This window comes from Coturnix japonica, chromosome 4 (assembly GCF_054131305.1).
Source record: "Coturnix japonica strain WE chromosome 4, WE-NBRP24, whole genome shotgun sequence".
NCBI classification, from domain to species: domain Eukaryota; kingdom Metazoa; phylum Chordata; class Aves; order Galliformes; family Phasianidae; genus Coturnix; species Coturnix japonica.
The window spans coordinates 32223214-32250928 of NC_140666.1; the positions used below are offsets into that span (position 1 = coordinate 32223214).

General features: G+C 39.5%; 1 protein-coding gene across 7 annotated transcripts in view; it reads left to right on the forward strand.

Annotated features, from left to right (window-relative positions):
- Window positions 1-527: 527 nt before the first annotated feature.
- PCDH10 (protocadherin 10) overlaps window positions 528-27715 on the forward strand; it is a 42932-nt gene continuing 15744 nt past the window's right edge. For all 7 annotated transcript variants that reach the window (XM_085544920.1, XM_015861065.3, XM_015861066.3 and 4 more), the window contains exons 1-4: window positions 528-4130; window positions 5489-5547; window positions 6122-6228; window positions 14621-14926. In XM_085544920.1, the coding sequence (XP_085401046.1) occupies window positions 1530-4130; window positions 5489-5547; window positions 6122-6228; window positions 14621-14926 (3073 nt within the window). In that variant the 5' untranslated portion in view covers window positions 528-1529. The remainder of the gene's footprint in view (window positions 4131-5488; window positions 5548-6121; window positions 6229-14620; window positions 14927-27715) is intronic.

Genomic DNA, 27715 nt, shown 5'->3' on the forward strand with positions numbered 1-27715 from the left:
GGGGGGCTGGAGGGGAAATTTCTCAAGTTTCCCTTTGTTTACGGTTTTTCTATCAACGCTGCCGCGCTCGGTCTGGGAAAGGAAAGTTGGTGGCTGGTGGAAATTCCCTCTCTAAGGAGATGGCTGTTTACCATTACCCGTGTGTGCGCGCTGATGACGAGCGGTGATTTCCCTTACTCCGCCAGGGGAATAGCTGCCTAGCTAGATAGCCAACCAGCCAGCCAGCTATCTAGCTAGCTAGGTGCCTGCCTGCCTGCCTGCCTGCCTGCCTGCCCTCGCTGCCCGCCTTGTCTCCCCTCCCTGCCTGCCTACGCTCCCCGCTTTGCCTGCCCGCACTGCCTCTGCTGCCTGCGCTGCTTTGCCTGCCTGCCCGCCCGCCTCTGATGCAGCCAACCTGACGTGCGCCGCGGCCAATAGGGTGCCGCCCCCGGGGGCGTTGCTGCCAGATAATTGGTTGGCAGGAGCCGAGCGCTGCGCAAAAACAGCAAAGCCGAGCGCTCTGGGCTCAGAAACTGCCGGCAGAGATCAGAGGAGCGGAGCCGGGCTGGAGCCGGGACGGGAGGAGAGCGGCGGCAGCGGCAGCGGCAGCAGCAGCAGCAAGCAAAGAGAGGGGTTAGGAGCAAAAGCAGCAAGAGAGGAAAAAAAGCAAAACTGATCGGCACGTCCATAAAACGCAGAGTGATGATGATGAACGTAATAATAGCAATAAGAGAAGAAAATGAAAGACTATTGATAGAAGAGAGAAAAATCTAAGATCTTTAAATAAAAAGAGGAAATCCCAGAGAAATCAGGGAATGAAAGTTTGGGGAGAGAAGCTGCTCTCTGCCGTTTTTGATATGAAACGTTTTTGCGGGTTATAATTTTTTTTCTTTTTTTTTTTCTTTTTTTCTAATTTCGCGGTTTTCTGCCTTTTTCTTGCCTCCGAAGAGGGCATGTCCACCGGCTCCGCCAGCAGCGTCTCCCCCTCCGGCTCCCACCAGGAAGACAAACCGAGGACAATCCTGAAATACAAAAATTTCTTCCCTGGGATTTGCTGCTGCTGCTGCCGCTGTTGCTGCCGCGGTGCAGTGCCAAGACTCTCGGAATAAATAAAAGCGGGCTACTGTGTGTCTGTAGATGCGGGCAGCTAATAGCTATTATTAGTTGGCCATTGATTTTGAAGATCACAGATGAAGTGGGGACGCCTTTCTTCTTCATTTGGTCAGCGTGTGAAACAATAATACTCGTAACAAATAGGAGGGAGATGGGGGTGAAAAAAATCTTGACATGATTCAGAAGAAATAATACCTAGCGCACTCCCCCCTAAGCCGGAGCCCCCCTTCCTTCCCCCTCCCCGCTCCCTCTCTCGCCACACGCTCGCAGGCGCGGACACACACACACACACTCACACACACAGAGTCGCGCACACACATCCACACACAGACGCACGCACTGTGCTGTGTGCTTTCGGAGGAGGAGGTGGTTGGAGGCTTTTGGAAAAGGAGGAAGAGGTGGCGTTGGGGAGGGGGGGATCTCTTTCCCCGTTGGAGATGATCGTGCTATTCCTCTTTGCCTCGCTCTGGATGCTGGAGGGGGCCCTCGGCCAGCTCCATTACACGGTGCAGGAAGAACAGGAGCATGGCACATTCGTGGGGAATATCGCCGAAGACCTGGGCTTGGACATTACAAAACTTTCGGCTCGCCGCTTCCAGACGGCGTCCAACTCCCGCAGCCCTTACCTGGAGCTCAACTTGGAGACCGGGGTGCTCTACGTGAACGAGAAGATCGACCGCGAGCAGATCTGCAAGCAGAGCCCCTCCTGTCTGCTGCATCTGGAGGTCTTCCTGGAGAACCCCCTCGAGCTGTTCCGGGTGGAGATCGAGGTGCTGGACATCAACGACAACCCACCCTCCTTCCCCGAGCCCGACCTCACCGTGGAGATCTCGGAGAGCGCCACGCCGGGCACCCGCTTCCCCCTGGAGAGCGCCTTCGACCCCGACGTGGGCACCAACTCGCTGCGCACCTACGAGATCACTCCCAACAGCTACTTCTCACTCGACGTGCAGACGCAGGGCGACGGCAACCGCTTCGCCGAGCTGGTGCTGGACAAGCCGCTGGACCGTGAGCAGCAGGCGGTGCACCGCTACGTGCTGACCGCGGTGGACGGCGGGCAGCCCCAGCAGCGCACCGGCACCGCCCTGCTCACCATCAGGGTACTGGACTCCAACGACAACGTCCCCGCCTTCGAGCAGCCCGTCTACACCGTGTCGCTGCCGGAGAACTCGCCGCCGGGCACGCTGGTGCTGCAGCTCAACGCCAGCGACCCCGACGAGGGGCAGAACGGCGAGGTCATCTACTCCTTCAGTAGCCACATCTCGGCCCGCGCCCGGGAGCTCTTCGGCATCGCGCCGCGCACCGGGCGCCTGGAGGTGAGCGGCGAGCTGGACTACGAGGAGAGCAGCGTGTACCAGGTGTACGTGCAAGCAAAGGACCTGGGGCCCAACGCCGTGCCGGCGCACTGCAAGGTGCTGGTGCGGGTGCTGGACGCCAACGACAACGCGCCCGAGATCAGCTTCTCCACCGTGAAGGAGGCGGTGAGCGAGGCAGCAGCGCCGGGCACCGTGGTGGCCCTCTTCAGCGTCTCGGACCGCGACTCGGAGGAGAACGGGCAGGTGCAGTGCGAGCTGCTGCAGGGCGACGCGCCCTTTCGCCTCAAGAGCTCGTTCAAGAACTACTACACCATCGTCACCGAGGGGCCGCTGGACCGCGAGCAGCCGGGCGGCGACGCCTATACGCTGACGGTGGTGGCGCGGGACCGCGGCGAGCCGCCGCTCAGCACCAGCAAATCCATCCAGGTGCGGGTGAGCGACGTGAACGACAACGCGCCGCGCTTCAGCCAGCCCGTCTACCAGGTGTACGTGAGCGAGAACAACGTGCCCGGTGCCTACATCTACGCCGTCAGCGCCACCGACCGGGACCAGGGCGCCAACGCCCAGCTCGCCTACTCCATCCTGGAGAGCCAGATCCAGGGCATGTCCGTCTTCACCTACGTCTCCATCAACTCCGAGAACGGCTTCCTCTACGCGCTCCGCTCCTTCGACTACGAGCAGCTCAAGGAGTTCAGCTTCCAGGTGGAGGCTCGCGACGCCGGAGAGGAGCCGCAGCCGCTGGCCGGCAACGCCACCGTCAATATCATAGTCGTGGACCAGAACGACAACGCTCCCGCCATCGTCAGCCCGCTGCCCGGCCGCAACGGCACCCCGGCGCGGGAGGTGCTGCCGCGCGGCGCCGAGCCGGGCTACCTGGTCAGCCGCGTGGCGGCGGTGGACGCCGACGACGGCGACAACGCCCGCCTCACCTACAGCATCGTGCGGGGCAACGAGGCCAGCCTCTTCCGCATGGACTGGCGCACGGGCGAGCTGCGCACGGCGCGCAGGGTGCCGGCCAAGCGCGACCCGCAGCGGCCCTACGAGCTGGTGGTCGAGGTGCGCGACCACGGGCAGCCGCCGCTCTCTTCCACCGCCTCCATCCAGGTGGTGCTGGTGGACGGCGCGGCCGAGCGGCCCGGAGGCGGCGGCGGCGGAGCGCTGGGTGCGGGGGTGGGCGCGGGGGGCGGCGGCGGAGGCGGAGAGCATCGGCCCAGCCGCTCCGGGGGGGACACCTCGCTCGACCTCACCCTCATCCTCATCATCGCCTTGGGCTCCGTCTCGTTCATCTTCTTGCTGGCCATGATCGTACTGGCCGTGCGCTGCCAGAAGGAGAAGAAGCTCAACATCTATACCTGCCTGGCCAGCGACTGCTGCCTGGGCTGCTGCTGCTGCTGCCCCTGCTGCAGCCGCCAGGCGCGGGCCCGCAAGAAGAAACTCAGCAAGTCGGACATCATGCTGGTGCAGAGCTCTAACGCGCCCAGCAACCCAGCGCAGGTGCCGGTGGAGGAGTCGGGCAGCTTCGGATCCCACCACCACAACCAGAACTACTGCTACCAGGTCTGCCTCACTCCCGAGTCCGCCAAGACCGACCTGATGTTCCTCAAGCCCTGCAGCCCCTCCCGCAGCACCGACGCCGAGCACAACCCTTGCGGTGCCATCGTGACCGGCTACGCCGACCAGCAGCCTGACATCATCTCCAACGGCAGCATCCTGTCCAGCGAGGTAAGGCCGGGCCGCGCGCCGGGCCCCTGGCGGCCTTTGGGGGACCCTCGGGCACCGGCCGCACCTCTGCCCCGCGCCTCTGCTCTCCCCCGTCGGCTAACGAAGCCGCTGCCTGGCGGGGAAGGCGCTTCGCATGCCTCCCCGTTCTGATTCACCTGCCGGCTGCAGGAACGGGGGGGTGGGTGAGGGCTGGGAGCCCCCGCGCCGAAGGGAGGCTCGGTCGGGTCGGCCCCCGCTCCTGTAGCCCAGCACCGGGGCTCTCCGAGCCATTGGCTGCAGGCGGCTGGCGGGGGAGGCTGGCGCTTTTGAGTTTCTTAAAACTGCACTTTCTTCCCACGCCTCCTCCCCCAACACTCCCCCCTGGAACCTTATCATGTGCAAGAAAGGCTATGGGGGAACCCCCTTCTGGGAGTGTGAAAATCTCTGCAGTTAGCAGGAGCTTTAATTAATGTGTGAATTAGGGTCTATTAATTGACTCTTATTCCTCTCTCACTTTGTAACTCAAAGCAGTGTTTGCAAAGAAAAGCATCGTGAAAGAGTTGCCATGAAATTATATGCAAAGATTTACAGTTTCCTCTTGTTAAACACGTTGTCTGTGTTGTGTTGCCCAGTGTGTAGAGAATTTCTGTCCCAGCATATGGCTGTCATAATGCTCCCCTGTTTATCATTTTCTCTGTGTTAAGCTCCTACATGCTATTGGTGTCTCTCTGCTTGTGTGCTGTGGGAAACAAAACTCCCTTAATGTGAATACTGAAACCTGAACTCTGTCCAGTCTGGCTGACGCGGTTTGCATGATATTTTCTAAAGCTGGATAAGTTCTGCAGTGCAGTGTCTCATATTGGCTTTTAACATTGACTTTCCCTCAAAATGTCTGTAAAGCTCTGCCTTCTGTTGCTGTTTTGAGGACTCAAGTCTGTCTTAATGTATTTTCTTCCTTAGTGTGCAATAACGATACTGTCTGTCCCTATTTTTGTATACCGGAATTGAAAACAGGCTGAAAACCAGATTACAATAAGTTTTGTCTCAGAGCAAGTGGTACGCAACTCTAGAAATAGTTTGGCTGGTTTTTGTGGGAGTCCTTGTGATGCTTGACAGCATGCACTGTGAGAAAACGTGTCAGAATCTCATCCCAAAGAACTTGGGGGGAAAAAAATCTCTCACGCTTTCCTGTATGTGTGAAGAAGAGTATTTGGCTGTTTTTATTTCTTCATACATCTTAGAAATAGATTGTGTAGGCCTACTTGCAGCCAAACAGTACCATTTACAGTGAATATAAAGAGCTGCTCTTGTGTGTTTTCTGATGTTGGTTGCAGAAATACCAAGTGTTCAAATATTTCTCAATTTTCTTTTTTTCCTAGACGAAACATCAGCGTGCTGAGCTCAGTTATCTAGTTGACAGACCCCGACGGGTAAACAGGTATGAGCTCCTTAGTCATGTTTTCATAATGCATGCTTTATCAAGTGTGAATGTGATGCAGAAATGTGTTTACTGCAGATGTAAAACAGTAGCAAAGCAGTGGGAAAATGGATGTATGTAGACATATGAAATAAAACACTGACAAGTAAATGAGTATGAATTACTGCTTTTTTGAAGTGGCTTCAAAGTGATCTGAAAAGAGAACAAAATCTCATGTTTTATTAGTCTAAAACATCCTTTAAATACTTATGAATCCTTCTGTAGAGTCTTCCTTATAACATTGGCCTCTCTAAGTCAAAGTTTTGTCATCCAGCTTACGTCAATGGTTCCCAATTATTTATACCAATTACATGAAAAACAGATGGAGTGGCAGTGCCTACTGACCATTTGGGCCAGGCTACCATTGTCTGAAAAGGCAAGTTTTGTTCACATTGGACAGGGCGGCACTGCTCTGCAGAGGTACAAGGCAGGGGCGAGTGACTGCAGCACCTTGTTTGGCCATGTGATGGCAGAAGAATGTTTTATGAGTTCCTCTTTAATGTTTATTCTAATGTAAAGATGTTTCTGTGTCTAGTTCTGCATTCCAGGAAGCAGACATAGTAAGCTCTAAGGACAGTGGTCATGGAGACAGTGAGCAAGGAGACAGTGATCATGATGCCACTAATCGAGGTCAATCCTCTGGTAAGTCTGATAAGAAAGTGGAAATAGTCGATTTGTAAGTAGGGAGACTAGAAGGAAGAGTTACCTGTAGGAATGTAAAACATGAGTGGCACAAAATCACATAAGCATATTGCATGGAAGGCTGGGTTGAGGTCAGCTTGCCATTTTGGTGATCTGGACAAGGAGACAATTTTCAGCACTGTGTATTCAAGGGGCAGAACTTAATTCTAGGGGCTTGGGGTGTGTTATTCTATGTCATCAGCTGTAGCAAAACTTCCTGCGTGTAAAAACAAAGTTCTTGTACATTTTATGATGTTGCTTTTTTTGTTGTTGTTTGGTTTTTGTTTGTTTGGTTTTTTGTTTGTTTTTTTTCCTCAACAATAGATTTGCAAGATTTCAAAGCACTAGGCAACTCTGTTTAGTAGGCACTTCAGCTGGCATGGCAGTGTGAAGTGCAAGGGGAGTTCCCAGGGGAAAGAATGAACCGGTTGACTGAATGACAGCCAGACTCTGAGGATTTTTTGCTCAGAGAGAGTGGAGACACATTGGGTGTTCTGAATGTGTAATACCTTTGCATTTTTAGAGGACTGTTTTTTAATTCAAATTAATGAACCATATAATATAAGTGATCTCCATGCTAATAAGGCTAGGGTATTCTTAAATACATTTCTTTCAATTCATACAAAGGAAGTAAATGCTTTAAGAGATTATGATATAGCCGTGATTTGAATGACTTAGAAACTGTATACACTGCAGTGTTATTCCTGTGTGTATAGCTTGCTGTCTTTGCTCTCTTACTGTCAGTTTTCCTTTGAAAGGGACATTTTTTTTGTTTAGAGTCTAGATGCACTGGAATTTATTCTTGCCCCCACACTGCATTTTAGCCACAAGTGCTTTTGCCTTCCTCCCTACCACAGCTTCCAAAGGTCTGGTAATGTCTTGATTCAGTGATACAATACAGCGATTCTTTCCCCTTGTTTCTTCTGTGCTCTGTCAGGTATCAGAATTTGCTACCAGTATGTCATACAAAATACTGCCTAAGTTTCTCCAGTTTTCCTGTTTTTATTTTTTTTATTTTTTTCCCCTGACCCCTGCCTTAAAAGATTTCAGAGCAAGGGACTCAGTGCTGTCATAGCAGTACAGCATCTCCTGCATGTTAGCATCCTCTATTTTCCTTCTGCTATAGTCACTGTTCCCTTAATGATGGGAAACCCAGGAACCAGGGGGAAGAGGAGGCTGCTACAGGGCCCCTTTATACTGCTGCAAGTCATTAATATGCAGACCTAATGAGACTGAGAAGAGCCAAGAGTCTCCGGAGCTCTCTGCTTCTTGCAGGGCTTCATGCTAAATGAACAGAGTGCCTATTTTCTGTCTGGGAACCTGACAACAAACCATGTCTTGCCAGAAGTTTACATCTGAAGACAGAGCCTCTTTCATTTTTGGCCTATATATGGCGTATGATTTATTGTTGTCTTAAAAAGCCATGCATTTAGCCTCCCCCACCCATTCTTTTGCGCTGTTTCTGATGCAGCAACCAGCTACTGCGTGATAAAAAACTCCCTCCCCTCCTGCCCTCCCTGCATTCCATTTTTTTTTTCTTTTATGCATTTTACTGCAGCAGTCATCTCAATGAAAATTTCAATCAGTTTAGTCCCTCAACATAATAAACCATAATAACCAAACAGGAGAGAAAAGTACAAACATCTGCAGAAGGGACTGGGTTTGACTGATGGTGGGAATATAATCATACAGTTGCACATCAACTGAAAGCTATTTTCTTTTAGTTGCATCTAGTATTGTTATTGTTGTGCCTCTGCTCTTTATCCTTTCTTCCAGTTTTACAAGTAGTTTATCTCATATATGAACACTGCAACTATTGTCAGACTTGACATTTTATTTCCTAAATGTGTAAATTCCTTATTTTTATTATTCCTATTTTACTAAATAGGGAGAAAAAGCTGCGTTTCCAAAATAATTTCAGTTCATTTAAGATTATGGTGTGATTTATGCACTGTAACTTAAATGGTGAATACATATGAAGTAATGAAAGCTGACAGTTAGTCATAGGCTGCTCACAATTAATAGCTTTAACCAAAACCTCAAATATACATAACTTCCAATTTAATGTATTGGTACTGTGCTTCTGGAGTAATTAGGATGGATGAGCAATTTTTAGAATGCTGGTTCCAAGTAAATATTTAAATACAACCATCTGAAGAAACTGCACGTATTTTCTACCAATGTGTGATATAGTTTTTCTGTAAGTTTTGGGCTGAGCTGTGCTGTCATGATTCATAGGATGTGCCTTTTGACGTTTGTGATGGCAAGATATTTTGATATCAAGACTTCACACTAGCTGTTAGCTTTTAGTGATTAATGCTATTAAAAAGAAAAAAAATGCATAAATCTTGTTTGATCTTGAATGTCTAGAGAAAGTTTCTGAGGGAATCTTTTCTCAGTTTTTCAGTCATTCTGTTGCTGTATAATCAATCCTGTCTAAATTATTAAAATAAAACACAGTGTTTGATAATTTTATAAAGGCATTTCCTAATACCACTAAGAATAATACCTGTCTTCAAAAGCAGTGTATTCTCATCTGAAAATGTTTAGTTGATACGACTTACCAAAAAATACAACTTACTTCCTACCAAGTTCAGCAAGGTTTTGCTTGCAAAACAAACTTTTCATCTTCTGTGCACTGCTTCTGTAATTGTTATCAGTGAACAGTCCTGCGGCATACACATAGCTATTCCATAGTAGTTCGTTGTTAGGCAAGCTGCCTGTCAAGGGCATGATGAATTATTAGTTGGGAAGGTAAACATGCAGGATGAAAATCTATCGCAGCATCGCGGATGATTCTTGCAAAATTATTGATAAAAATTCTGCACTAAGCCATTCAATGTGTCATAAAATGCCCTATTATGTTTTAAAATAAGAGTCTAGGTCACCCTTTGGCAGAATATGTTTTCTTGATAGTGATTTAATCATGGTTTAAAATGTTCTGAATGCCTGTAAGGGATTCATACTGTTCCCATCAAGGTAGCACTTGAATACATTATTATTATCTACATTCTTAGCTACCTTTGTGTCTATGAACTAGGAAATGACTGTCAGGTGTGTTTAGCAGAGAATGCCATATAGTGGGATACTCAAAACTGTTCAAGAACCTACTTTTTCTGGTTTGAATAATCATTTCATTTAGGTAGGGTAAGGATCTGAGCTTCTTGGGGGAAAAAAAAAAAATGGCTTTCCTAGGGTCGTGCAATAAGTTTTGGCTGCTGAGGTGAGGATTTCCAAATGAGTGTGCTAATTAATTGTACTCTTCTTCTCTATCTGAAAAATGTAGAGACAAAACAAAAATGTGGAAGAAATACAAATAATGCAACACTACTACCTGTTATTAATGCACAGTATTTCAATCATGTACTGCAGGAGTCATTTCTACGCTTGAGGTTAGTTTATTCCCCATGGTTGATTAAATTCTTGGCCTCCCATGTGAAATTGCTGACTTGGGTGCCAATTAGTACTCTGTGTGTGTGTATGTTTAAATTGTGTGATTAGACACCTGTCCTGTAAGATCTGGACTTTTGCCATCAATTTGTTTCATTTGGTTGGTCACTACCCACTCAGCTTTCTCACATCAGACATGCAGAGTTCTTTACAGTATTACCTTTATTTCCTTATTTTCACTGAATAGGCATGATCTTTGATGTATTCTTCAGGAAGGAATATCAAAGGTGAGAAGCTAAATACATACACTGTATGTTATATATAACTAAATGCATCAACTTTTCTTTCTTTTTTTTTTTTTTTTTAAACCATCTACTCAGTAGACTGTACTGAACTGGGCAGTACACATTGGTGATTGCCTGAGATCCTAAATCAGATTTTTATTATTGAACTTTATGAAAGGAATTGTTAGGGGTATAATGCAAAGACATAGACTGAAACTTTACCTTACACCTTTTCTGTATGGATTTCATAAACCTCAGGAGGGTTAGTAGGCATTACTGCTAGGATGTTGAATAGCTATGGTATTTCAGTTTTCATGGAAACAAGAACTTGAGAAATCTAAATGAGAATTTTGGTGGTAAAGGGACAGAGAAAACCAGCATTCCTTCGAAGTCTGTTCAGTCTGACAGGTAAATCCTGTTTTGAAGATCACTTGGGCTAACAGGCTGTCTTGGATAAAATGAGAGTTAAACATTAAACATTAAGACAGCTTAGAAAAGCACTTTGACTTGAACTGAGGTGAGGGTTTTTTTTGTTTCTTTTTTTCTTCTTTCTTTGGGCTTCATGCTTAATAATGTTCACATCTCAATGGTCCAGACAGGGTTTTGAAGTTGAGATTTGGAAGAGCTGAATATCGAAGATCTTTAAGTCTTTTTTTCATGTTCTCATGCAGATGAAGTCATTTTTATCCAAGGCAGCACACCAATTACTTAACATGTTAGAATGATAATAGCTGTGTTTCATGAAGTCAGTTTTCTTCAGTAGAGAGAATCTTCCACAAAGAAGGTTAAAGTCATTATCCTTATTTACAGACATGAAAACATGACTCACAGAGAAATTAGTAGCTTGCTCAGGGATAATCCAACCAAACATTTATCTGATCTGCTAATGGAGTTTCAAAAAGAAGTCCTCGTTCCCTATATTGCACCTGCCTCCCAAATAACACTTAAAAAGCTACCGTTTATGAAGCAACAAATGACGTTTAGTTCTGCAGAAAAGACAAATCTAGGAGGGGAATAAAAGGAGGGGGGGGGGGGAAATAAAAAGACAAACTTTGGGAAAAAGCCTCTCAATAACAAAACTACAAAAACATTTTGTCAACGTTTAATTTACTTTTTTTTTTTTTCGTTTGGATTATATCAGTTATTCTAAAGGCTTGGTATGTGGCTTTTCTCCTTTATTTAAATTAAGAAAAAATAAATTATTTAAAAATGGTTGTAGGCTTATTTTCCACTTTGATCTTAAATCATCTTTCAAATCCATTAGAATTCATGCACACAGAAATTTTGCTTTTCTCCTTTAGAAATATGAAAAGGAAGCAAATTGGGAATACACTTTAGAGAAGCAACGCTGCCAAGTATCAGATTCAAAGCACCTGAGCTCAGGAAATTCAGATGCAGATATAAAACTTAGTATTTAACTCCTTTCTTTCTTTTTAGTTTCCTTTGAGGGAAGGGCAGAGGCTTGTTTGGATTCAAAATCTGCGATGTTACGTTGTGCAAAAGCTCATATTGCCCGCTGTCTATCTAGATAAATGTTCACCTTTGCCATGAGCTTTCATATGTATGTATGCTGTATTTGGAATAGCTCAAACCTTATCAATTTTTAGCTCTTCAGTACTCTATACTACCTATTTTTATCTTCAAAGGACATTTAAAATTCATAATGCAGAGTCACCTTTAAAATCTTTGTTTATCTGTATGCGGTGTAACTAAGTGAAAAATATAAAGCATTTTTCTTGTGAATTTAAAATAACCATGGATAGTTCCACTCATACTACATATATATAAGCAGACTTATGAGATGAGATAGAAGTGTTACGCTGCTGAACATTCCATTTTGTTATAAATCAAAAATATGATTCTTGGTGTGTGAGGGAGTTCTGTGCTAAAAGTCTTATTAATTTACCATTTTATATTCTTCCTTCTACAAATGTATCAAGTGCTTTTCCTCCCCTCTCATCATCCATTGTATTAAAAATGTTTTTAATAAATAAATAAATAATTAATTATATACTGTGACTCACAGGAAAAAGGTGGAGGAAGAATAACCTATATCATAGTCAGTGAAAATAATCATAGGTAATACTGAAATTCAGGAGATTTATACATACATTTTCTTTTAAAAGTTTTCATCTGCTTTTAGCAGAGGGAATCTTTGAGCTTACATTTTATGTAAGCTAAATTCATACTTCGTTCATACCCTACATTCATTACTTCGTTTATTCAAAAACCTGATTTATGAAGGCTATAACATCTCTTTTATAAGCTGTTATATAATACTGTGCTGTGCACTGTCATAGACAAGCAGTGTTCAAAAGCAAACTGAAAAGTAACATGTGGGTTGAGATTTTTTGTCATTTAGCAACTGATGTGAAAACAAAATAGTGAAATGGAGGGTAATTTTCAAGGAGAAATAAAAACTCATAATAAGGAAAGAAGTGTCTATCCTTGAATATCTATATATCTTGAAGGCAACATCATTACCATAATATCTCCCTCCCCACTGACATAAGCATGTAATTTAACTTGCATCCATTCTTTTTTTTTTTTTTTTTTTTTGTATTTCACTTGCTCTTTCAGAAGGGATGAATGTGTATGGTCATTGATATACTGTTAGCAAAATGTAGTTGTAATCAATTGTTCTTTAGAGGCAGGGTTATTTCTACTGTATGTGTGACTGCCAGGTTGCCTGAAAAAAAAAAAAAAAAAAAAAGACTCAGTTTTGTTGCTAAAATGTTCTGAACAGAAAAAAAAAAAAAAAAAAAAAAAAGTTTAAGTATGTCTTTTCTTGCATGAGGGAGATTTTTATTCATATACTTCTGTACGTAAGATACATGTGCACATGCTTTTAGAGATGTGGTTATTTATACATTTCTTCCCAGGAAGCGTGTATCTAAACCTTTCTTTTCAGTCTGTCATAGCTACTACCATTACAGAATATAGAATGATATAGTTTCTACAACTTGCATAATGTTCATCATCTGATTGTTTAATCATACCTGCAGTTCAAGTTTACATTCTTCTGCAGTTCACTGATCAGTAATTTATTTTCAGACTTCTGTGTGCCAATTATCAATGCAAGGTTCTAATCAAAACAAGACCTGCCATCGTATATTACTTAATTTAAAATTAATAAGTCGATGCAGTGAGATTAATCTGAGGTAAAAAGCTTTTTTTCCCCCCTTCTTTCTTTTTTCTTTAGTCTGTATATAAGACAGATTTTATTTCTCAAGTGCTTATTGGTAGCTTGAAAGGGGTCTTGCTTGCTGAAGAGTTTGTTTCCTTTACTGTGAGTTAACACAATAATATTATTAATAGGAAACAAGTCAACAGTTTAAAACAGTGGTAGCATTCTTAATACTCTAATCCTCACATGGGAGATCAAACTAATCAAGTTCTTTGTGGTGTAGGCTGGTGAACGAGCTACAATGCATGAATCTTATTAAAGCTTTTCTAGTTTTTTTTCTATTTCTCCTGCAAGTCAAGTCTTTTTATTTGTAATTCTAATGAAATGCTTGTAAATGCGATACTTATAACAGATTTAGTTCAGTCTTGACATACGCCCATTCTAAGACACAAATTTCTAAGTTCAAGAAGGAGACATTTCTTCACTGTTTTGCTTTTCTGTGTGATGTTGAACAATGACTTAGAGACCTTAATGTTTATTTTACCTTATGCCTATGATTTCCTACACTGTTCCTCTCAAAACAAGTACAATCCAACAGCTTAGTGAATCACTGTCAGGAAATATTCTTTTGGACTGCTCATCTTAAGGTAGTCAATGGAAGCATTTGCTTGTCATATGAAATTTTAATGGCATTAAAGCATTTATAAGCAAGCAGTTTTATGTTGGCAAGGATAGCTGTTTACTGATATAAGGGAAGCACTAACCATTCTGTCAGTAGAATCCATGGGTATGTTGCACTGCACTACAGCTACCTTCATACTGCTAGTTAAGGTACTGCTAATTTAATGTAGGATTCTATCCCTTTACTTGGATGACAAGATAGTAAGAACTGTTGCTGTAGCAGTGAAAACTCATAGTGAGTGATTTAGTAAGCTGTTTTGATCACATACAGGCTGGATTCCAACTCCGTAAGATCTACTTTTAATAACAATAGGTTCTATCTGTATGTATATATTTACAGATAATTATTTTATTCTGATACTTCATTTTCATAATTGAGATCTGTGATTACTCAATCAGGTCATATAATTTCTTCGGCCAGGGGTGGGTTTATGTATAAACAATTCCTTCAATTGCTCTTAAACACTTGTTCTTAAACAAGTATTTACGACTAGTGAAGTACATACATTGTTTGCAAGTAGAACTGATCTTTAATGAATTGAGTTCTAAAAAGAAAGGTCTGCAAGTGAGATAGATCCATCCATACCTTTCTGGTACTGTGGTCTTGTGACACCTCTGTGTGTGTGTGTGACATTCTAGCATTTATTTATGCTTATTAAATGGTGTTGAGTGTTGAAGACTGGACATTCAGATTTCTTTTTTAAAAATTTTTAATTAAAAAAAAATTTTTTTGCTGTGAAAGTGGTAGGAAAAGTTCTTATGAGATCTCTTTTCCTCTCAGTATAATCTTTTTTTTTTTTTAAATCTGTCAGCTATCAGTTCATGATGCTGAAGCTTATATCTGTAGTTTCATTTTCTCTCATGCTTTCAGGCATGGATCTCTTCTCCAATTGCACAGAGGAATGTAAAGCACTGGGCCACTCAGATCGGTGCTGGATGCCTTCCTTTGTCCCGTCTGACGGACGCCAAGCTGCAGATTACCGCAGCAATCTGCATGTACCTGGCATGGACTCCGTTCCAGACACTGAAGTGTTTGAAACACCAGAAGCCCAGCCGGGGGCAGAAAGATCCTTCTCCACTTTCGGCAAAGAGAAGTCTCTTCACAACACTCTGGAGAGGAAGGAGTTGGATGGACTGCTGTCTAATACACGAGCGCCTTACAAACCACCATATTTGAGTAAGTACTATTCAGAAGGCTGTATGAAAGTGTTCCCTTTGCGGGAATAAAGATTCGCTTTCTCCTATTCATTATAGGAATAACACAAACACAGTTAGGGGGAAGTGGCTTCCCTTGGATTGAGGCGCAACTGAAGAAGGTGTTGTTCAATGTTTTTTATAAAGACAAAACCTTGATTCTTACTAGTATGACATGACTATCAACATCAAAAGCATGAACTGATCAGTGAGGGAGTTGCTCAAATTTGTTTTTGGATCCTGAACTACTTCCAGGGTTTTCATGATCAGATTTTTTTTACATATAGACATTGCCAGGATGACATTTTCAAAGAAGAAAATTAAGTCAAGTGAAGGGGTCCCTGGAACTTCTCTTTATTTTTGAGCAGTGTCCTTAGAATTATTTTAAAGTAACTGTTTCAGTACTTGAAGGGAGCTTCTAAGCAGAAGAGGGATCAACTTACTACGTGGTCTGATGTTGATAAGGGGGGAGTAGCTTTAAACTGAAAGAGGGGAAATGTAGGTTAGATGTTAGGCAGAAATTCTTTATTCAGAGAGTGGTGAGGCACTGAAACAGATTGCCCAGACAGTGCTGCGGATGCCCCACCCATGGGAGTGTTTAAGGCCAGGCTGGATAGGACTCTGGTCTAATGGTTGGCAACCCAGCCCATATCAGGGGTTGAAACTAGCTAATTTTTAAGGTCCCTTCTAACGTATGTCATTCTATGATTTACATAGTTGGTGTTAAAGACTTGGAAGGAAGAAGAAAAAATTGTTTGCCTTCTATCTGAACATCTTTCAACCCGCATAATATTGATGTTTGTCAGTGTTCTTCTATGCTTTTTCTTGTTCCAAAATGTTGCCTCTTTTGACTGAAAGAGTGTGATAGGGCTCAGAAATACGTTTGTAATTCATTTGGAGTCTGAGCTAGATGCAGAACTTGACATTGGTCTAGTAAGTCTTTTCCTTCAGTAGCCCCTCTATACCTTATGAAAATCTCCTTGCCTTGAAAAGTTTATGATGTTTATTTCACCCAAACAAGCCAAAGACATAAACATTGCAATATTAACAAAGCAATAGAACTCTTCTAGGACTGTAGATCTGAGGGAAAAAAAAAAAAGAAGAAGCACAAAACACCTCACTGAATGATAGTTTTGTTTTTTTTTTCTAAAGCATCTAGTTTTTTCTGAAAGGTGCTGCACTGGCAGTTTTAGAATATGAAGGATCTTTGCTACAGATCCTTCTCCAGCAACTCAATTATTCCTTCTTAATTAGCTCTGTGTGGGTATTTCAGTCATTCAAGTGTCAGTCATCTGGTCATACTCTAAAGACCAGTGTGAAATTTCATTATGCTGTGATGTAATGACTCACATCTCTGTCTTCCCCTAGATGGTCTCCTACCACTTAATATCTAAAAAATATTCTTTAGAACTGAACTGTAATTTAGCAGTACTATTTACATATCCATTGCTGCAGTTAAAACACTCAAATTTTACAGCAACAACAGTTCTGATGCAGTATGTGTACTATAGTGATGATTATATCCAGTGATATCAAGGAATAACTATGTATATACATTTAGTTCATATTTTAGGAATTTCGAATTTTGTTCAGCTAACAGAGGTAGTTTAGTTGAGCATGTACAGATATAGACCTTGGTTCACATTTTATCTTTATCCGATAGGGAGGCATAAAAAATTGAGGTAAAATGTTGGAAGTAAACAACGTAAATGAATGATATTAAATAATCCACATCTGAGAATCCAGATATAATTTTGCTTTTCTTCTTTAGCCCTCAAACCAGAAACTGTCAGAAAAACATTTAATATGTATTTGTTTTATTTTCTCCTGTTAAACATTTTCTTTAGTAAAATTTTTTATTAAAATTGTATACTAAGTAACAGGACCAGATAAAATAAAATGAGCTGAATAGTTGTATCAGTAAGTCATTTATAATACTGTGGTCAGTGAATAAGGCAAGAGGAATGTATAAAGTGAAGTTGATTCTGGAAGGAATTGTAGTTGAGCCACTGACTAATTGCAACTGTAATAAAATTTGAATACAGCCTCTTAGCAAAGAAGATAGTATCAAAACCAGTTTGTCGGACAATTTTTTAAAAAAGAAATGATTAAAGTGTGTGAAACAGAACCCTCACATTCAGCAAAATTGCTGTATGAAAAGTTAGAGCATGTAAGAAGATGTCTGTATGAAAAAGGAAACAGTAGCAAAGAAGAAAAAGTATTACAGGACACTAAAGCTATTTAAACTGAAATGAAAAACAACAACAACAATAGAAACAGTGTCAAGTGAACTTGTCAGAAAAAGGGAGCTATTCAAGCAGGTAAGCTTCAGGGTGGAAAATACGAAAGATGAGTGACAAAGGAATGCAAGTAAACAGACAATTTTTATGAAGCCAAGCATGAGAAGTGTAAGAGAGAACTGGAGGATATCCCAAGCTGCATTTAGTAAGAAGAACATTGCATAGGGGCTAAGCTGTTTCTTTGAGCTTATCTTTATAGAAGGAAGGTGAGATGGAGGAAGGGAGAAAGAAAGAAAGGTATTTTTATAAGAAGTTACCCATCTCAGGTAACCTTTCGAAGTAAATGTGCAAGGTGGCTTCATAAAAGAGGATGCTGCTGAAAAATTGACTGAAAGAAACAGGAAGACGACAGGGGATTAGCTGTACTTTATTTTCAGTTCTTAACAAAAGCTAGTGCTGATAGAAAGTCGGAAGTTCTATCATTTTTTTTTAACCATACGAGAAAATTTTGTACTTTTGAGGCCAGTGATAAACTTTAGCATAAGGCATAAATTTGTGACCACAGATTTTTAGAAATGAGGTAACTGGCTTTTGTCCAAGAAAACATCACAGAAAGATTGTCAATCTATTAGAATTTTGACAGAGTGGGTGAGAATTAATCAATAATACATATTTGAACTGTCAAAAAAAGTCTTCAGCTGTGTTTCTGTATAGTAGAAACTACTAAAGTAAACAAGTGTTGTCGAGGGGAAGCATTTTCTGATTCTGTGCATCTAAGAGACAGAAAAAGTATTTTGGATAAATGGCACATTTTAACAGAAGCAAAGTTCTCCCTGTGGCTATGTCGAAATCCACAGTTTAAAATATTCCCTTTCTAGAAGAGGAAATATAGTCTTTTATGGTATTTTTTTCATGTATTTGCAGATGACATGAAGCAATTTAGGACAGTCAAGTCCCTAGTAAGACCATGTATGTCCACACTCTGCTGATGTGTGATCCAGAAAACCTGGTCTGCTTCTGACTTATCTTGCTCTGGCGTTCAAAGCTGCACAGCAGTATCAGAGCAGTGGAACAGCTGAGCTTACTCAGTTCAATCTGTGCCATTAGAACAAAAGATTTGTATGTAAACTGATAGCTCTACACGGAGCTTTCACTGTGCTACATGAAAGTATCTGCTCAAGAATGTGTCTTCATGGTGATTCCTGCTCTGCGTTCCAATGAGTAAGTTTAATGTGGAGATCTACAAAATATAAATGAGGAAGGTAATGTAAGCTATCATGACAAATTTGAACTCTTCTTGAGAAAAAGACCATGAAACAATTCCCTGAAAAGCATCTTCTGATGTGCAGATCCAGCAAGTAAGAAATGAAATGTCAAATTGTAAAAAGGAATGGAATTGAAAATGTATATGATTACACAAAACTTCTCTCTATGTTACTCTAGCCAGGTTATTCATTCTGCAAAAATACATAGCATAAGAGCAAAAATACTAAAAAATGCTGATATGCAAAGCTATATCAAAAGATTAGCACTGATTTAGACAAACAGTGATAGAGGTGTATATAAAACATGAGAATGAAAGAAAATAGCAGATAAGCTGGCACTTCCATTTGCAATTTGCCATTTGCAATAATGACACCATCAAGGCAGTGAAACAGCTGAAGGGCTACCAGGTCATAAACTGATAAAGAAATATATGTTTGATAATATTATATATGTTTAACAGAAATAGTCTCGAACTCATGGTTTTGGGGGTCAATAGAAACAAAAGACTTCATAATGGGGAAAGGGCAAGCAAGAGGTTTTCTTGTTTGATTTTTCAAGTCTTAGGAGATAGCATGAATAAAAGAAAACATGTTAAAAAAAAAAAAAAAAGCTGCATTGTAAAGTAAGTTACTATAGAAGTAGATGCAGATCCTCATATTTTTGAAGCATTTCTTTAAGTCCCATTAAGAAATTTTCATCTTACTGATGTAAGCTGTTAGCCTTACATACTAGTTTCCACATAACCATACATACGCTAAGTGGCATTCTAAGTAGAATACACTGAAAGCAAGTCTCTCTAGACCTAATGTATTTATATATTTATTTATATTTATAATATTTTATATATTTATATATATAACATACATGCATTTATTATGAGTACAATTAGTATTGATAATTTGTAGGATTTTTCAAAATTGTTTTCTTAGAGTGACTTTGGAATACTTCTAACCTGCAGTGTTCTTCTTGCTGCATGGCTCATTTTCTTCTTATTCATCCATGTGATTTCAACAGTGACTTTCTGCAAACAGTTAAGAAATGTTCATGAGGACTTGAATGTTTGTAAAACATGTAAGGGATTCTGGACTTCTCTAGGACAAATTAAATAAGTGAAGTAGCACTGGTAAGGAAAATAAAACATAGCTTTTGGACAATTTATATATATTTTTAAATTAACAATAACCAGTGCTGTGTAATTTTTCACTCAATAGTTGTTATTGTAGTAATTTTTTATAATATTTTTACTATAGTCACCAAAAACCCTAATCCAAGATTAGAACTCCAAGGTACCAAATACTGTAGACTTTCTAGCAGAGACCATCTTCACAGTGAATACCATGTCAGGCAGGTCTATTCATACTACTTTGGGCAAGGTGCCGAAGTGTGAGTAGTACCATCTGATCTATCCCAGTAGAGAGCTGGTCTACAACAGATGATAAGAGGTAGTTTTAAAATTCTTTTTTTGTTTTGTTTCATTACTTTTTTCCACCACTTTGGGTCATTCTGAGATATGCATTACTTTAATAATGCCTTAGAATTTTCCTAAATGCACTGACATTTTTGTTGTTGTTGTTTTGTGTTGGTTTTTTTTGTTTGTTTGTTTGTTTTGTTTTTTGGTTTTTTTTTTGGTTTTTTTGTTGGTTTTTTTTTTTTTTGTTTTTGTTTTTGTTTTTGTTTTTGTTTTTCCCCTGCTTTTTGATATATAAAAACAGCCAGATACTGCCATACCTGAATTTTCTATGTAGGAATGATTGTCTTGCTCTAAAAAATTACCTAGGCATAGCTTAAACTACTGTGGAAGCAAGTTAAGTAAACTACATACAGGCACTACTTACTGCACAAAATAACAGTGTATAAGGAGATGATATTGTAGAATAACAACTGTGTTCTAAAGTAGCCTGCTAATTAGCTCTACAGTATTTTCTGTGTACACACAAGTATCTGTGCCTTCACTGATGAAACTTATTCATGATAATTACTGCCAACACAATATTAGGTTTGATAGGAAAAGAGTGAAAGAATATAAAACCTGATCCCTATCCCAGATAGCTGTTAGCCTAACCAAGGCGAAGTGGAACAAGAATAATCTCCTTCTTTGGCTGTTTTGTGTGGCATGGATACTAAAGATTTTCACTGCCTTGGATAGATGCACATAAGTCTAGGTTTATAGGGTCAAATGACTTCATTAGTTTTGTTTGTACCATCTGAAAAATGTAAATGTTATCTTGTTCTCACTGCGTGCTTCTGTTTCTTAATCTGGATAGTCACTGTCTCATTCTGCAGTAGAGGCACAGTGGAGATCTGTGTGTGATGAGGGAGATCAGGCTTGGGTCTGAGCACAAGTATCTATGTTTACGTGAAAGCGTAGATGTAGTCCAAGATTCCGGTTCTATGAAATGTTTTGCATCTTCTCAACTCAACATACCCAAGTCAGCTTTACAAATAAAATTGAAAAGCAATCAGAAGTCTTTGCAGGGCTGAATGTTTAAGAACTTTACTATCAATTTATTTCAGGTAATCTACCACAGAGCTAACATAAACCCTCTGAATTAGATTAGAACAAATGACCTAGGGGAGAAAAATGTTAATGTCTTCAATTATATTTTAAAAGAATTAAGAAAAGTACACCAAAGGATATGTGTGGGTATATATACATAAAAATATACACATATGTATGTGAGATTACAAAGACTATTCCTGTGCAGCAGGGCAATGTAACACAAGTTTCTGCTATTATTTAACATAATTATGTGAAAGATGTATTAAGCAAGAAGTCTTTACTATTCTAGAAAAGTTTTCAAAATTAAGCAAGCTAAGTATCATAGATTAAGAGTTGTATAATAAAATAATTACTTTCTTTATTTTTTATTTAATTGCATGTTACTTCTAAATATCATTTCTGCGTTTTTACCACAGCTGTGATAAAAATTATAGCATTGCATTTACACTGATGTAAATAATTATTTTGAATGGAACGCTTGATACATTTCTAAAAAAATATTATCCCTCTCTACGTTTATGTGTTTAAAATTGGTCAACTTGATTTCTAACACAAATCAGGTAAACTTGTAAGCTGGCTATTCCTGTCACTATGTCTTTTTAAACACAATTTACAGCAAAGAAATTAGTGCCAGTAAGTTGCATCTTAGATGTAATTTATAGGATCAGAAGAAAGAAAATATTCTAATGCTGAATTAAAAGAAAAAGTTGCATTGAAATATGATGGAAAAGCTGTTCATTTGTGATTAGAACAATTTCATGCAGTAAAACAGGTATTATGGTGTTATCTTTCAACTTTAATTCTGATCTGCAAAGTTCAGGACAAGCGGGATACTGTAGCAGATAGTGGAACTCAACTTATAGTCAAGAATTTATTTGCATCATAGAGTACTACTCTCATTTCTGCGCAAATGAGAATGACACTGCGCATGCAGAATTGCTCAGCAAAAATGAAGGCTGAGATGAAAAGCCAACATATAATGCTAAGAAACATACTTTCTACAAAATCTACCAGAGAATTCCCATTTATGCTTCCCTATTTATATATATCTGCAATGCTAAGAGATTTATTCTAAAATCGAAAGGTTTGCCAGTTCAAGTATGTCTGTATGAGGTAAATAAAGCTTACTAAATAAAAATACATAGGTAATAATAATTAAACAAACTACTATCAAGGGAGAGCAAGACTATGATACTTGTACTCAGTATTGTCAGTACTGTATGGTTTTGAATAAACCACTTAGGATGCTTTACTGTTCAATGATTTTTGAGTAACTTCTGAAAGGTACTTCTATCTTACATTCCTGACTGGTTTGCTTACTTCATCTGAATGTATCCCTCTTGCAGCTATCACTCAAAGGGAAGAGCACTTACAAGATATTACTGCAGTAATAGAAAGGAAATTGATAATTCAGAAAGCAAAATTAGGAATATATAAATATGCAAAGTAACTTGGCTTCAACTCAATAAAACATATAAAAATGCTTTTAAAAATAAATAAATAAGAAAATAAGCATTCTTCTAATTTCAAAGAACGGGTGTTAGCTGCTATATTTAGATACAGTCTGTTTGAATTCCATTATTCCACTGTGGTCTCAGACAGAAATCACTGTATCCCGTGCTCCTCAAAACACAGATGAGAAAACCTATCATTTACTTGGTGTGTATTGCATCTTTTATCTAGGAAGACTATAGCACTCTTTGCATCTATAGTGAAGAAAAATAAATGGAAAAAATTAAGGGAACTTGGGTAACTTCTATCTGAAATAATACTGAACTTTTGATTTGTCTTAATATATATGTATTTCAACCTTTTTTTCCCTTTCAAGAGCTGTAAAAGCCTCTATGTACCACTTTTCTCTATATGACTGGAACATATAGAACTCTTGCATATCTAGCAGCCTTAGACTGGTACTGTACTTACTCATTTTTGAGAGTGCTTATATTTGTTGTGAATATACCATCTCTAGTCAGTGTTTAAAAAAACAATAATAATGAAATGCTATATTCTGCATTCCTACCAGTAGAATATGGGAGGGAATGCAGAAGAAAAAAATTGTTTAACACTTCAGGAGTCATTTTTTAAATCCTCCTCTTATAATTGTAAATCCTATGTCAAAAGTTACTTAGTTACAGACATGAGTTTCTCTGGAAAGCAATGAGATGTTTGCAGTTAAAATTTTCAAAGCCACTGAAGTTATTTATTTTTGATAGGCAAACTCTCTTCATTATGAATAAATGTTGTTCTTAAATGTAGAAACCTTAATGTGACAGTGAGGAGCCGGAGTACTGAATGTGTAGCTAATCTTGGATCTACATGCTGAAAAGTCTTCTCCTCTCTGTTTGTCTTTATCTTAGGAGCTCCTTGGGCTGCACGGCAGAGTAAATGATACTAGTTTCTCACTCTTTCCCTGTACACAGTGGCTCTGATTTTCTACTTTCATTTCTATTACCTTAATTTTAGAGGGCTTTCCTTCCTAATTTTTTCTTGACCGAAAGAGGAAGAATAGGAAAAACTGTGTAAGAAATGCAACATATAGCCTGTAAGAAAAGAAACAACGTATATCATTTTTTAACAAGCACACTATAGGGATCAGTGTTGCTATTTATCTAGCAAGCCTGTAAACAGCTCTATTTGAATACTAGACACTGAGAATCCACAGTTCCAGGTAAGCAGTAAGATGATTGCTGCTGGGAAATACCTGTCAGTGTGTTTAATTTGTTTTAGAAACACTGTAAGGCAAAGTCAGAAGAGTGAGAAATTATATGGTCGGTACCTTCTTATAAGGCAGGAAATAGAAGATATGGACAATTAAAGTATAATTTTTAATTTCTGCACCTAATATCTGGAAGAACTAAATATGGTGAATGATAAGCAATATGAATTCACTGAAAATTCAACCTAAGATAATTTAGTCATTTTTTTTGATAGGGTAACTGTCCTCATTGGTTGAAGAAAATACTATGAACTTGTTGAACTTGCTTCCTAAATTCTACCTGAACATTTTGTGCATATATGAGTTGCAAGAGTAAATCAAACACTGGTATGCACATGAGTCTTTCGTATGTGTGAATGATACTATTTTACATGATTTTTTCACAGGAGTCATGTGGGTTAGAAACAAATTGAAGCAGACTAGATTCACCAAGGAAGTTCTGGGGATGACAGACTTCTGTTAAGTCCTTTGACTTTTTCTTTTCACTTCCAGATTCATGGCTGCATTCAGCATCATAGAAGGATTTAGTCTGAAACTTCTTGAACACAACTGCTTTATTCCTAAGAAATGTTGTAGATGATGATACTGTGGATTCATCTGGTGTCAAAATAACATTTTATGACTTTATTACTTTCTTAGTCTCTTATCTATGCTTTAATTTGACACCTATCTGTTCTTATTTGGCATTTAGATGACAATTGAATATAGATGTGTATAGCTATGAGTACTGATAGGAAATGCAACTTTTTTTTCCTATTCTACTTGAAACAAAGTGCTGTGTGTTTTGTATTTGCAGTATATTTAATGTCCAGTAGGGCTTATTTCTTCTCATTAGTTAAGCAGGACCCTTTCCAACACTGGGATGCTATGGTCAATAGCCTTTTGCTCTCTGGTGTCCTTTTGGCTTGTGCAACTAGATCTCTTCCATAACAAGTCTTGGGCATGGTGCAGCTTAGAACACCAGCCAGGAACCATTTCCGAAGGCAGAATGAATTTGATCACAGTGTATAGCTCCCATATATGACAGGATAGAGCTGAGATATTTTCATAATGGGGATGTAAATCATTTCATTCTAGTGCTATTTTGACAAAGAATGGTCAAGGGCACTTTTCATTTATGGATAGAAACTGTGCCAATATGTCTTTCTGAAGTTTATATTATACACTTAAATATATTATCTTGGCAAACTGAGAAGAACTCTCTGAAATCTGAATGTATGCTACTCATGAAAGACAATGTAAAGTACTGTGCTTAGTGAAATAGAAAAGAAAATGCTCACAAAAAGAGAGGAAGCATCATTCTTGCCAAATCCTAATGCCATCAGGAGAGAGGGATGGCAGAAAAAAAACGTAATGACAAAGATAAATTCTGCAGGAATACAGTGTGATGCTGATGTAATGCTGTAATGCATGTTGCCTATTGTAAGAAGTACGTTTAATTATTTCAGGCTTGATTCAGTGTGAATAATTTAGATGCCTCTGAAGGCCACCATATGGTGAACTTATATATACATATGTGTGTGTGTATCTACTCTCTTTAATCTATGGGGAAGTTAGGCACTTGAGGGCAATTTAGGATGACTTGTTCATATCCTACCTTTTCTCCCCAGGGCACTGAAAATTTTAAGTCACATTGTAGCTAACCTTCAGTGCATTCCACATTGCTTAACTCTCAAACTGACGTGTTCATTTTCAGGCTTGTCAGCTTAAAGAGATGTATAGTACAGATTTCAGAAGAGTACAATAAAATGCAGATTTTTTTAAAATTGTTTTTTTAAAGAAGGAAGAGAAGAAGATCTGAGGAGTAGAAGTGATAGTTGCATTCGAATACATAAGGAATACTTACAAAATGAAAGGAATCAAATACTAGAATTACAAAGGGTGGTACCAAAATTATTAGCTTAAACTGAATGCGAATATGGAGAATGTGAATTTGCTACAAGAATATGTATGCAATTAGAATGAATTCTTGATGAAGAATTTGGCAATATTCTTAGGGAGTATGTATGACTTACATCAGGGATAATTTAGAAGTTACTTAATCAGACCTAATACAGTACATAATTATAAGAGCTCTTTCAAAATGAAATGTTTAATGATTCTCTGACTAGATGGAAGAGTGATGTCATGTATTAGTGTAGTCAGGTCAATAGTACAGTTGCAGTAATACAGAAAGATGAAGATATTCTCCTGTTCATATTCTACTATGGGAAAACTGACTTTGGCATTTCTATGGTACATTATAGAGTATATGTTGGAATTTTTCATACTGTTTTGTAATAACTAAAAAGTGTTGTTTCTGTAGTAAATAATGGCAACCAGAGATAAATAAACTTTGACTTACTATGCCACAGGGCTGTTCCTGGCAGTGAACCAAATAGTAACAGTTAGCACAAAAATCCAAATACAAGTAAATTATCTGCCACTGAAAATTGATGGCAAAAAGCTTACTTGATTCAAAAGAGAATCACACTGTCAATCACATGTTTAATGTAAAGCATGTGTTGATTATGGTCAGTGCTTAAACTGACTTAAACTGTCATATAAAGAAAAAATAGAAATGGTCTCTGTTTAGGAATACCCTTTGAATTGAGACTTGAATTTTAAGAACAGGTATTCTTTTTTCAGAGTATCAGCTGAATCCAGGTAGAACTTAAATCTCAGAGCACTCAATAGCACAAAGGAATTATGATTTCAATGGCTGTCACAGTGTGTCAACAATTGTATCATTGTCATATGAAAATATTTACCGAGGCACAATCAGTGTGAACTCCTGGTGGGATCAGCATACCTCCACAAGCACATGTATTCAGATTTGGGAGGTGATGCTTTTGTACTTATGGGCAAAGGACAAAACCCTTTTCCCCTAAGTAATATTATTTTCCCCTAAGGTAATATTATTCCTTGTGTTCAGTAGGTTGTGGTCAGTGCAGTGTCCACCACTGTCAAATTTGGCTTGGCTGGAAATCAGATGCTGATCTGTTGTATTGGTTTAAATGAACATGGTCAGGGAAGTGTATAGTGCACTAAATACAAGACAAAAGGAAAAGACAATGTTTAGGACTATACTGTTTATTTTGTATGGAAGATAGCTCTTTGCCATAATCTTCTTTGTTCTAGAAGTAATGACATAATCTCAAAGGAAGGACTTTAATAGTCTGTAGGATGAGTGTATTTTAATAAAATCTTATAGAAAAGATTCACTGCACTAATTTCTAAACCCTTGCATTTTGGCCTAAGCCTTCGGACCTGATACAATTTTTTAAATTATTTTTGGTGAAATCTGGGTAATTGGATACATCAGTCCAAATGCTGCTGATTTGTTTTAGAAAATATTCACATTTTGCAGATCTCATAAGATGCATTTAAGTAATGAAGACATAATTTATGTCTTTGTTCGAAACATATTCTGCTCTGATGTAGCTGTTTACATGCATGAGCTTCTCCTCTATTCTGTTAGATGCCAGTAATGGCTAGGCAGAATGTGGCCTCATTGTTACCTAATTCCCTTGATGTGGCCTTCAAGAGCCTTAAGACCTATAACATTTTACATAAGTCTATAAAACCAACTGAATCACTGACATTAAGACCTCCTTTCCCCCCTGGTCCCCCCCCCCCACCACCACTTTTAAGGGACAAAATTAAGTATATTCCATTTTCCTTTTTTCAACTGTATGACAGAGTTATAGAGTTAATAGATATAGATTATATATCTATATCTATTATATATATATATATATATGTATATATATATATATATAATAGATATAATAGTGACAGAGTTAATAGAACTGTATGAAATGGGTAAAAAGTAGCATGGACATCTGGAACACAGGTTGTTTTGTTCAAATGTGCTCTGTGGCATATGTAGGTATGAAGCGCAGTTAACTAAAGATTCAATCAACTAAAAGAATTATTCATGAGGAATAGGTATGATAAATTTATTTTCCTATTTGTGTACCAAAGTAAAATGGGAATGAATAAATTGATTTCTTATAATGCTGCTAATAGAATTTTCATAAAATTTTATTAGCAAAGTTTTAAAATACT